Source organism: Cryptomeria japonica, chromosome 10, assembly GCF_030272615.1.
Source record: "Cryptomeria japonica chromosome 10, Sugi_1.0, whole genome shotgun sequence".
NCBI lineage: Eukaryota > Viridiplantae > Streptophyta > Pinopsida > Cupressales > Cupressaceae > Cryptomeria > Cryptomeria japonica.
In genome coordinates this window covers 352594219-352606926 of record NC_081414.1, presented here as the reverse complement: position 1 = coordinate 352606926, position 12708 = coordinate 352594219, and the positions used below count along the sequence as shown (strand labels likewise).

The following is a 12708-nucleotide window of genomic DNA, read 5'->3' as shown; positions in this document are numbered from 1 at the left end:
TCAAACTAGTTCCTCCACCTTTATCTAATACAATTTCCTCCAAGAACTTACAATTCCTTCCACCTCATATCCCCCTCAAAATGGACTTGTATCTTGTTTTAAAAATAATAAGTAATCTATTGGTAAAAGGATTTGTGAACATGTGCATTATCAAGGCAAAGAGTTAGGACTCCATGAGCAAGGCATATTAGAACCCCTCCAAATAAAATTAAATCCAAGTTCATATGGCATTAGATACCAAGATCATTATGGAGATGTTGGTACTTCTTTCATGCCTTCCAAATCCAAAATTCCTCCACATAAATCCAAATCCCACAATCCACCATCTTCCAAAACTATTTTGGACGCTTACATACCAAAAACCATTCGTTCCTCGTCTACATCCATTTTGGGTCCTTATGTTCCAAGATTAAATCCTTCATCCCTTCCATCCTTTTGGGTCCTCACATACCTCCATCCACCACATCCATTAACTTTATCTCAAATTGTACCACTCCATTACCTCAAACTCCTAAGCAAGATGAACAAAGGTATACATCCTTGAATCCCTTCCAACATTTTCCCTCTATCACCCCATCAATAATATCTCAAAATAAGCCATCCTCAAACATTCATACCATTGCTATTGGAAGCAAAATGGATGCCAAATCTAAAATTCACTGAGCCAAAAATCCACAAAATTCCAAGGATCAACATGTCCCATCAAAATGACATTGTAAAAGGGAAAAATATGATCCAAAGAAAGAAAAATTTAAAAGTCCATAAAGGCCAAAAAAGAAAAATCAAAGTCCATGTGGATTCCCAAACTACTTGTATAAGCAATGCACCTCAAATTGCAATCCGAATTGACATCCAAACTTGCTAATCCAAAGGATTCCTCCAATCATGGGTTCTCAAATCCTCCATCTAAAAATTCCCCATCTTCAAAATCTATTTCAGGCCCTTATGTCACAAAATCCACTATCCCAAGTCCAGAATCTTCTTTATTTATTTTGGGTCCTTATGTCCCAAAACCCACATTGATCCTCCATCTAATTTAAAATCCACCTCTCCTCCACATCTCCATTAACCCTTAAGGTGTGTGCCAATGCCAATCTTTCTAGAATCCCCATTCACTTATTTACAAGTCTTCCAACACCCCATCCACTATCTAAACTCTATTTTCCATGATCCCATCCATTTCATCGAAAATTTTGCATAAATATTTATCCCCCTCTATCTTCCATCATACCAATGTCTACGAACACACCTCTATAATTCTTGTTCAATTATAGCACATTTTTCAGGGAACACCATCCATGGAACTAGATGCTTGAAGTCTTTCTACCATCTCCCTATCACATGTCCACTATCATCCTTTCCCATCTTTGATCTTGACCATATCACCCATCTCACATCCCCCATCCTATCCAAATTCACCCCCCTTTTCTACATGTCCATCAATTTTGATCCAAATCGGTTAATAATCCTTTGATCAATCTTTAATCCAATTATCATCATAGGGATGCCTCCTTCCCAATCCTTTAGATATGCATTTTTCTTATCATTAACTTTGCTATCCTCATCATCATCAATCAATCAATCAATTGATTTTTAGCTTGATTAGGAGTAAATTTTTGGTTTACTTTTGGCTTGTTGTGCATGCTTGCTTGTTTCTTGTGTGTGTAATTATTGTTTGCACTTATCATTTTCTCTACATCCTATTACCATAAAGGCATCATGGTATTCCATATCATGGTGTCGTCAGGCATATATGTTTGCAATTGACCTTTTTAATCATGTACTTGGAACATTGTCATCCTAGTTCCTCATACCTTGGTGCACAATGCCAAGTTCAATAATACATCTAGGTTGTTTATACCATTGCAACATGATTTTCATCTATTCTTCCTCTCTTAACCCCTCCATCATCCCTACTCCTTTCCCGTTCATTTTGCATCATTTCATCCTTCTTCCTATAGTCCTCCAAATCATTTCAAGAGCACACCTATGTTCTTGTAACCCGCCTATCCTCTCAAGGGGGCGTACCACTACCTCTTTGTGATCCTTCCTCAACCCACTAATGATTGGGTTATCATGCTACTAGTCCTTATCCCTTTCTATCCACTATATTTTATTCTTCTTTGATATAACATCGCTTCATGATGCTATATCAAAGAGGGGGAAAATGTAGAAACCTAAATTTGTCCATACCTAACCACAAATGACCTTATCCCATTCTAGCCAATTAAATAAATATTTATTATTTATTTATTTAATTAGTTCTAAACCTTATCCCACATACCTTCCAACTAAATCAATTAATTAATTCCCACTTAATTAATTGATTTGAGCTAACTGACCCTCATTACCATTCTCCCTAATATTTAATTTCACCCCACCCCCAATCCTTGTCCACTCAATCCTAGCCCTTGAATCCATCTAATGGATCAAAATCTGAACTTGAAAAGTATCCCTGCTCCCCTCTTGCTCACACATGTGTGAGCATGAAAAGTCACCTCATAACCACCCTACCTCTTACACATGTCATAGACATGTCACTTTGCCAAGCCACCCTATCTCCTACACATGTCATAAACATGTCTCTTTCATGTTCTTCCCAATGTGTGCTCATACATGCATGAGCACACCTAGCTCTTACACCTCTATCCTTCACATAACACTTGTCGCAAGGCTAAGCCCTCAATCCATGCCATCTCCTTCAACCAATCTTATCCATCCATTAATCATTGAATCTTGACTATTAATTTTCCTCATAAAAATATATATAAATTGAAACATCTACTCTCATTCTAATCATCTACCTTCTTCATATCCTTATGCTGCCATTTGCTCCATCAATATTCATCCCAAGATCATGTTACTAGATTAAGCAACTAGATTCCATTCAACTACACAACATCAAAGAAACAAATCAAGTGGAGAAGGGTGTCTCTACTAGCTCAATCTGTGAGATGAGAAGATAAAAGGCAAGGTAATATTATGTTCTTTCATTTCTATTATGTATTCATGTCTTCTATCTTTTCCTCATCTTTATTTAGTATGAGATGTTACAAAATCACATTTGGCCCTATCATAGTGTCACATTGCATTAAGTTTTAAAATTCAAGTTTTACACTAGGTCATTGCATCACACTTTTGAATTTTGTTTCAAGTTCCAAGCTATCATAATCAATAGTGTCATTTACATGTAACTACATTTTGTCTTCCAACCCTTATTCAATTTTTTAAATAGATTAAAAAGCTTGTCACAAGGAGATCTTGAATCTCATCTAATAAGCTCTCAAAGGTGTTCATCATCATCACCAATTTTGAATTGTTGGTCCCAATCAACTCTCTATTTTTAGGCATAGAAGCTCTATAAAGCATAAGATCAAATTTGTAGTTAGAGGTTGAATCCACAAATTAGTCAAAGCTATTAGATTTCCACAATCCATTCAAATATTATTTGTAGTTTCTAGATTTCCACAATCCACAAATTAGGTTAGTTTTCATATACGTGAATTCGATCCAACTTGGCATGCAACCACAAAAATTATAGAGTCAACTTGTGTCTTTTGACATTATCAAACTTATCTCCTCGTTAACATCAAGGTACACGCTTACTTTTAATATTTCATTTTATTTATAAATTAAATTGGGTAATATTATTGTCCTAGTTCTTTTTTAGCAAAAGGGTTAAAATGCTTTTGACATAGAGCTATGAACCAATGAGGTCACAAACAAAAGGACCTCATCCTCAATATAAATATTCTACAATTACACTTCAACGAGGTTTGAATCTTGATGATAAGAACAACAACACCACAACTTAATCACCAACTATGCTAATACTGGCATTATTGTCCCAATTCTTAATCCTAAAGTATTTATATATATATATATTATTTTGTATTAAGTTGGTCAAGACTTGAACTACTAGTTTACGACTTATAACTCATCAATTTAATGCTACATTAAATATCCATAAACTCACTATTTATTACTATTACTTGATTGCTTTTATTTACCTTAGCCTTATGAGCTAAAGTGGCTTTATAATGAATGGTTCACAAGGCATAGAATTTGTTAAGGGTTTTTCAAATGAAACAACAAGTTAATGGGTTTAATTTTGAAGCAAACTTTATGATTAAATATACTTGAATAAAATATAATATTAAGATGAATGACCTCCAAAAAATCATAAGACTTCATCTCTCAAATTCAATAAATAATAATAAGTAATAAATAGACAATTTATATTTTGAAAAATGAATTCCAATAAATCATTACTTATAAAATAAAAATCATTAAATTTAACTCCAATAAAACACAATTATAGAGACAATTTATATTTTGAAAAATGAATTCCAATAAATCATTAGGGGAGAGGGACTAGTAATTGAATGGGGTCCAATAGTCGTTATAGCAATTGTGCTCATAATATCCAATCTTACCACAAATTTATATTATATATTATAAATAAATAGTCCACATGTAAATTAAAAAAAAATCAAATGTTTGTCAAAATAGACCTATACTTGAACACATAAGAACCTGTAAATGTTATATAAAAAGTACGAATATACATTCATTAACAAGCGAAGTAAATAGTTTTTTGTTTGAAATAGAATATCATAACTATCCACTATAAGTGTGTGATTTAAAAAATAAGATGCTCATTTAATAAAATAAGATACTTGCTTAAGCAAATATTATTGTCATAGTGAAAAAATAGTATTCCTATGTGTACAACTATTGGGGTAGCAATGTATATTCATTGGAGTATTTCATATTAATAATTTGTCCTATCACAATATAAAAGCTGAGCACAAAAAATACCTTTTATTTTTCCATGAAATGAGAAGGATTTTCAACAAGTTTTAATGTTCAACTATTGGTCCATTTATGTTGGATATTAGTTGTATTTTATATAATAATGTGTTTTTTCTTTAGCAACATTTTTTTTTTGTTCAACTATTGATCCATTTATGTTGGATTTACAAGTTAGAGATAACAAATATTTATGGTTACTAATATGTACTTGGTCCATTTATGTTGCATCTAAGTTATACTCTAAATTAATATATTACTAACAAGAAATGATATATATTTTTTCAATTACTAGGCATTTTTAGATTAAATTTTGGTCAAATATTTAAAAAGCCATTTTTTAGACACTTCACACTAAACATGTTATTTTGACGAGTTGCATGATGAGTGACACCTTCAAACTTTAATTGTAGATAGTTAAGTGTCCATTTTACATTTAAGTTGGCTCTAATGACTACTTGTCCTCCTTCCAATTTACCAAAAAAAACACAATTACCCTAATATTGAATTAAGAGGAAAGAAAAAAAAGGAGAGTTGGATTTTCCCAATCCTTAAAAAGAGTACAGTATTCCGGGTCGGCGGCAAATCCAAATAAAAATTTAAAGTGGAAAAAACGCATACTTTCTTTTAAAAGTTAAAAAATTACTATGTATGTTGCTTCACTTTGCAGCAACCTTGACATAAGAGAGCTCGCTGCACACTCCGGCGCTCTCACTATACCATTACTTCGGTAAAATTTCCCTGCCTTCGTGGAAGTATATTAATTGCATATATCACTACTTCGAAGCAGATGTTACACAGCCCTAAGCTCGGAACAATAAGATATGGAGCCTGGAATTAGCCGGGCTGTTCTCTGCTTTTGCATTTCTTTTCTCATAAATTTCAGCCATGGAAATCTCGACTATGAAGGTATTTTATTGTATTTTTTATGTGAAAATTCTTCCCATTATTGTACTAAACAATGTAGCAAATTTCCACAATTATTAGTAATCCCGTTGAATTTTAGGGTTTTGTGTGGATAAAATAAAGATTTGAACCAGTAGATAGAAACATTCAAATGCTGTAGGCTGAAATATGTTTCTGCAGCAATAGAAAAGATGTGTGTGTAATATTGCAGGTAGGAACATTATGCTCTGATATAGTAATATAGCGGAAGCCACATGTTCAGAGACAAAAACAGAGAGGACAATTACTACGTAGATAATTGTAGCCCATGTACGGTGTACTGATTATAGCTTCTATCTTATATTATTTTATAAGGATAGAATAATTCGATATTGTGCACATTAATTTGCTTTATTATATAAGCTATGAAAAGATCTACAAGAATCTTGCAAGGTTGATATGTTAACGTCCTGCTTCTGTAGTAATACCCTTTACCATCCTCTTCTTCCTTATAAAAAAGGTAGGTTGAACAAATCACGACTCATCACACCTTTTCGATACTATCCATTTACCATTATATCGTTTTAGGTAATAGCTTTCGCTATCTTCTGTAAATTCTTAATAAATTTTACATAGTAGACCTCTTGATCCATCACAAATAGATAATTAGACATTCATGAGGAATCATTGATGGCAAGATATTAGTATAAACCTTCATAAGGTTGTATATTAAATGGTAGGTTGGATTTGTGACGAATCTCAGGATTTATTCCCTTTGGATGTTTTAAGCAACCATTAATCAGCTATCATTTGATTAGATTTCATCCTTAATTTGTTTTCCTCAGTGAGTTTTATGCCCGTTTTAAGTGAGGGATTTATGATTTTTGCCTGTTTTATTGTTTGTCTCTTTCTATTACAGGCAGCTTGTGTTTTACATAAGAATTTTGTTTTCAGCAACCAGCTATAGGAAGACCTCATATTTTGGCTACCTCTTGGCATTCTGAATATTTTCCAAATTGAATGTGGAGCCTTCCGATGCTCCCAGCTGAGCCTACCCCTATTTTACCCAGCAATTTCTAGCCTTGAACCTTTTCCAAATATTGATTGCTTTCTTCAGGTTTTCTTTTATTTTAAATCTTTTCTTGGCTTTCTACACCGTGAGTACGATTGGACCAATTGTTTTAATTTTTATGATTTGTAAGATAAAAACCTTGCCACATATCTGCCAGAGTTATGGGCAGCTATTGCATTGAGGCGGATTTGGACCCGATTCATACTCTTACGAGCACCACAGTTATCATAATGCCTTCACTCATTAGAGCATGCTGCATTTGTTCATCTATGAATGGTGTAAACTTGTCTGGCAAACTTAAGTTTTGAACAGTTTAAATTAATTTTTCAACTTTTAAACTATTTTATAAGAAGCTTTAAGTTTTTGGAGTCACTTTGGACTGCATAATTATATAATCAAACATGCTATGGTAAACTTGATTAGTTGATATAATTGCTGAAGCAATTCCACATGCCTCTCTGCTCTCATGTCAGGACACATTTAAGAAAGTTTGCTCAATATTCTAAACTTTTTAAATTTTTTTCTATCATTAAAATATCTTTATTAGCAGCAATTGGAAGTAGCTAAGAATGTCCTTAAACTAGGTCTTGTCCTTGGCTTATTTAAGAACAATGAAATTAGTTCACATTTCTCAAAAAATATAGTATTTGATCTTAACAGAAATGCTTAACAACTCTTGTTTTTTCTTTTGATGAATAAAATGAATGTTCAATCTAAACAGAGAATACATTTGAGATTCTGTATTCATACAGTACAAGCAAAGTCAGAATGGCTACTGTTTCTACTGACGTAGAGGGACCATATTGTTCTGTACAGAAACAAGCCAAATGAGCACTTTAACATAAAGGACAAGATATACAGGCTTTTTCTTTCAGTGTTATGGATCATGAATGGCTCCAAGAAAAACTTGTACCAAGCTATGAAATATTTTAGCAAAGAATAAAAATCAGAGGACTCCATAGACCATGATGTCTGCTATTCAAGAATCAATCATTCAAGGACAAAAGATATCAAATCTGGCACACAGTACCTGCAGCATCAATATTTTCTTTGGAGAACTCCTGAAGTGGCCATTTGCCCTGTATCTTCCTGCTCTATACTCTTGGAGCTTTGATTGTCTCAACTAGAGTCATCATTTTGCCTGTTAGCTGTGATAAGCCAAGAACCAGTAATGTGAAGGGTACCTTGTTTCTCTCCTACTTGTTTTTCTTCAAGGTAATGGCAGTGTCACATGATAGCATGGGAACAGGTTAATAAAATTATATTTTACATCTTTTGCATTCTTGTGACACCCATGGGAAAAACTGTTTATATACTTTGTTCACTATATTTCCTTTTGTAATGGTTTGTAGATACTGTTTGTTAGAACCCAGAAGAGGAAGGTATCTTGAAATGTCGGGAGGAAAATCATAAGCACCAGAAACCACTTACATTCCTTTTGTTTTGTTGCTATCACCTGCATTGGAAGTACTTGATGACAGGGGAAGACTACTCTATGACTATGATCTCTTTCAGTGATTCTGTCAAGACGTAGACCACTACTGTTGAGTCCAGAGTTTAATAATCTCTGTACTTTTTTTTCTGCTACACTGACAAAGTCTTCATCTGGATGCTGGAAAACTGGTAGAGGTTGTGCTTGGAAAATGTTTCCATTTGAGTCTGATACATCCAACGCTGAATTTTCTATTTGGTTGTTTAAGCTTTGCTGCACTTTCACCCTAATGGATTATAAACAACGTTTGAAACTCTCCCCTCAACACCCAAATGGTGGAAATTTTACCTCCATATTATTTGCTTGATTCACACTTGTAAGACAGATTTATGCTGGGCTCATTGCATTCTTGGCCTGTAGAGAACCATGTGAAAAAGGTGCATCGTTATCATTAGCAACACACTGTGAAAAAGGGAGCTTGGTTTCTTCACTTGAAGGTATGCCATGATCATAATGATTGTGCTATGGGTCCATTTCGTAAAAGTGAAGTAAGGAAAAGATTGACATTTCTCATCTTTGATTTATGGTAACTTATGTTGGCTGCCTTCCTTGATTGATTCTTATATTATGCAATCTTCACGAGACTTGGTTACCACAATTTTATATTAAGAATCAAGAGGGAGTTCTATATGGAAGTTTTTGAGAAAATATGAAGCTAGATGTGTAGCTCATAGTTAGAAGGAAACATTTGCTCTTGCTCCTAGATATACTAATATTAAAACCATTATAGCTAATGCTGCAGGCTAGAAGTTGGATATAAAGACTGTTTTCTTAATGTTGTCTATATTGAATAACTAGAAGGTTATGAGAATCAAGATAGAGAATCATATGTGTGCAGATTAAAGAGAAACTCGTTACGGCCTCAAGCAAGCTTCTTGAGCTTGGTATGAGAAGATTGACAAGTATTTGATTAGTTTAGGATCTTGCAAGAATGATGCTGATTCTAACCTTTACTTTAAAAGTATTCAATAGTGAACTGCTAATTCTGTTTCTTATATATATGTGGATGGTTTATTTTTAACTGTTGGAGATAGTCTCATCATTAGATGTAAGAAAGAATTAGCCATTGAATTTGGAATGAAAGATCTAGGCCTAATGCATTACTGTCTAGGACTAGAAGTATGGCAAAGATCTTATCCGTAGTCAAGAAAAATATGCCATTGATATGATGGATTGTAAACCTATGTCTACTCCTATAGAAATTGAGTTTATCTACACCTAACTCTGATTTTGCAGATCCATCGGAGTACAGGTAGTTGATTGGATCCTCAATGCATCTAGTTAACACTAGACATAATATTTGCTATGCAGTGAGTGCCCTTCAAGCAGTTCATGAACAAACCTAAGCATGTTCATCTTGTTGCAACCAAAGATATCCTGAGATATTTGTGAGAAACAGTTGGCTACGGGCTGAAGTATCCAATCAACACTGCCATTTTCTTGGAATACTAATTTGATTCTGATTGGGAAGAATGTATTACTGACTGGAAGGACACTTTAGGAATCTGTTTCAGGTTGGGTTTAACCGTGATCTCTTGTGCCAACAGGTATCAATCCTCAATTGCATTGAGTACAGTGAAAGCTGAGTACATTGCATCAAGTGTGAAGCAATGTGGCTTTACAAAGCTTCTTGCTAGGTTGTTTGGGCAACCTTGGGAACCCACAGTCATTAAATGTGACAATCAAAATTGTATTAAGATGTTTGTTAAACCTTGTGTTTTATGACAGGTCAAAACATGTGGAATCTCATTATCGCTACATTTGTGATATGATTCAGAAAAGTGCAATTCAGTTGAAATATGTCAGTACTATTGCAGCTGTTCTCACCAAGCCTCTTGATTGAGTGAAGTTTGTGTACTTCAGAGAGAGACTCCTCTGCGGGCAATGCAAGGTGGAGTCACCCTCTGTGGGCAATGCAAGGTGACATTGGATCCTTCTCTGGGAGAAGGTTGAGGTGAAAGACCTCATCCACCCTCTGCGGGCAATGCAAGGTGGAACCACCCTCTGCGGAAAGCAAGGTGGCAGGTTATTCTTCTCGATAGAGAAGTTTTGAGGTGTAAGACCTCTTCTCACCCTCTGTGGGCAATGCAAGATAGATATCATGAAAGAAGTTCATGATGTGTATTTATATATTTGTGTGTATTCAATTCTTGTAGGCTAAGTCGCAGGGTTCGCCGATTTTTTTGTTTGAGGTTCGAAATTCGGCGAACTCATAAAAACAGTATTAAATTCGTCAAAGTTCGCCACTAATTTGTACGACAAAATTTTGACTTTTTCATTTTTTAAAATATACTTTCGTCGGGTTTATTTTAGGGTTTTCGGTATTTTTTTTAATAAATACTCTGCTATTTTGGCGTAATAAGCAACTGACTTTGCTACACTTCAACTTTGCTGTGTTTGCAGTGTTTTTACCCGCCGACGTCGACGTTGCTGTGTTTGCAAGTGTCGTGCTTGCAGGTTTTTACCTGCGGACTTTGCCGTGTTTGCAAGTGTCATGCTTGCAGTGTTTTTACCCGTTGTCTATGCTCACCGTGCTTGCTCGCCGTGTTGTTTGCTCGCAGCCTCGCCGTATTTTGCCACGTTTGGAGTGTGCTCGTTGACTCCTGAGTGTCGCCATTGGATTGTTCTGCCGCCATTGAAGCTCATAGGTAGGCCGTGAAACTTTTGTTTTTTTTATTTGCTTATGTATGCATTTTTTATTTGTTTTTCTATTTTATGATTTCTTTTTTCAAATTTATTTTAATATCGTTTGTAATGTGGATGTTTTTTCATTTTTACTATTTTTTATTTCGTTTTGTAAAATAAAAATAAAAATTAATATGATTTGAAATGTATTTATATATTCAGTTTTTTATCTGTCAAATAAAATAGAGTGTTTTATTTTTATATTCTATATATATTTTTTTAAATATCTTTTTAATTGTCAAATACTTTACTGTTTTCATATTATGTAAAATAAAAATAAAAATAAAAATTAATGTATTTATGTTTTATGTTTTAAAAGATATATTATAATAATATATCTTTTAAAACATAAAACATAAATATATTAATTTTTATTATATATACATTCAACTTTTTTATCCGTTAAATAAAGTAAACTAAATTTTTTTATTTTTACTTTTTTAAATTGTGTTTTGTAAATATTAATATAATTTCGTTCTATGTTTTACAAGATATATATATATATATATATATATATATTTATTTATTTAGTTATTTATTTAGTGTTATGTTTATGCTTATTGAAAGAATATTCATTTTCTTTTTAAGAGTCAAAAGTAAAAAATTCATATATTTTGTTTTGTTGTTTTTTAAATAGAATGTAGTTAACAATTTAAATACTAAATATTGTTTTTCTTTTGAAATATCCAGATTGTACCAAAATGCCTTTTAAAAAATCAGATTCTATAGTATGGAAATATGTGACCCATGATGGTAATGAACTCTTTTGCAAGGAATGTAAGAAACCTTTCAAAGGAAGTTTAACAAGGGCAAGAGACCACTTACTTGGAATCAATGGGGGTGCAGGAGGAGGTGTTACTGCATGTCCAAAAGTGACTGCAGAAATGAGAGCTGCTGTAGAAAGAGAACAATCCTCTTCGATTGCAGGAATGATCAAGAATACACAAAAAAAACAAGGAATTCAAGAGGATGTGTCTAGGTTCACATCCATCTCTTCCTCTTCCAGTTTACCCATTGCCATAGGTGCATCAGTAGGAAGTGGAACATTGAAAAGCTTTTGGAAACCGGTAGAGAAACAACAAGTGGATGATGCATTGGCTGATTTGTTTTATACAAGTGCTATTCCATTCAATGTGGCAAGAAATCCTCATTTCCGTAATGCAATTTAGAAAGTTGCAGAGTTTGGCAAAGGGTACACCTCCAACTTCAGAGGCTTTCAGAACAACTCTTTTAGAGAGGTCAAAAGATAGAGTGACAGACAAATTAGCTAAGGTCAAAGCTTCTTGGAAAGTAACAGGTTGCACCATATTGAGTGATGGGTGGTCAGATATATGTCAAAGGCCATTGATTAATGTTTTGGTAGCTTGCCCTAAAGGTGTTGTCTTCAACCAGAAGAAAACTTCAGAATGTATTTTTCAGATACTAGATGAAGCCATTTTTGAAGTAGGGGTGGAAAATGTGGTTCAAGTGGTTACTGATAGTGCAGCGAATTGTTTGGGTGTTGGGAAGCTGATTGTAGAGAAGTACCCATAGATATATTGGAGCCCATGTGTAGCCCATTGTCTAGATTTACTACTTCATGACTTGGCAAAATTCCCATGGATACATGAAGCAATCCATAGAGGGCGAGTAGTGGCAAATTTCATTAGAAATCACCGTCTCACATTGAGTCTATACAGGCAACATGCATCTAGGGAGTTGTTGAGGCCTTGTGAGACAAGGTTTGCTTCATTTTATATCACTTTGAAAAGAGTGATTGAAG

At 33.9% G+C, this 12708-nt stretch overlaps 1 protein-coding gene across 3 annotated transcripts in view; it reads left to right on the top strand.

The window, feature by feature from the left end:
* Nucleotides 1-5451: 5451 nt before the first annotated feature.
* The window catches only part of LOC131051666 (uncharacterized), a 105135-nt gene continuing 97878 nt past the window's right edge, over nt 5452-12708 (top strand). The window contains exon 1 of one of the 3 annotated variants that reach the window (XM_057986245.2): nt 5452-5721. In XM_057986245.2, the coding sequence (XP_057842228.1) occupies nt 5637-5721 (85 nt within the window). In that variant the 5' untranslated portion in view covers nt 5452-5636. The remainder of the gene's footprint in view (nt 5722-12708) is intronic. The other 2 variants (XM_057986243.2, XM_057986244.2) reach the window with 2 other exon arrangements.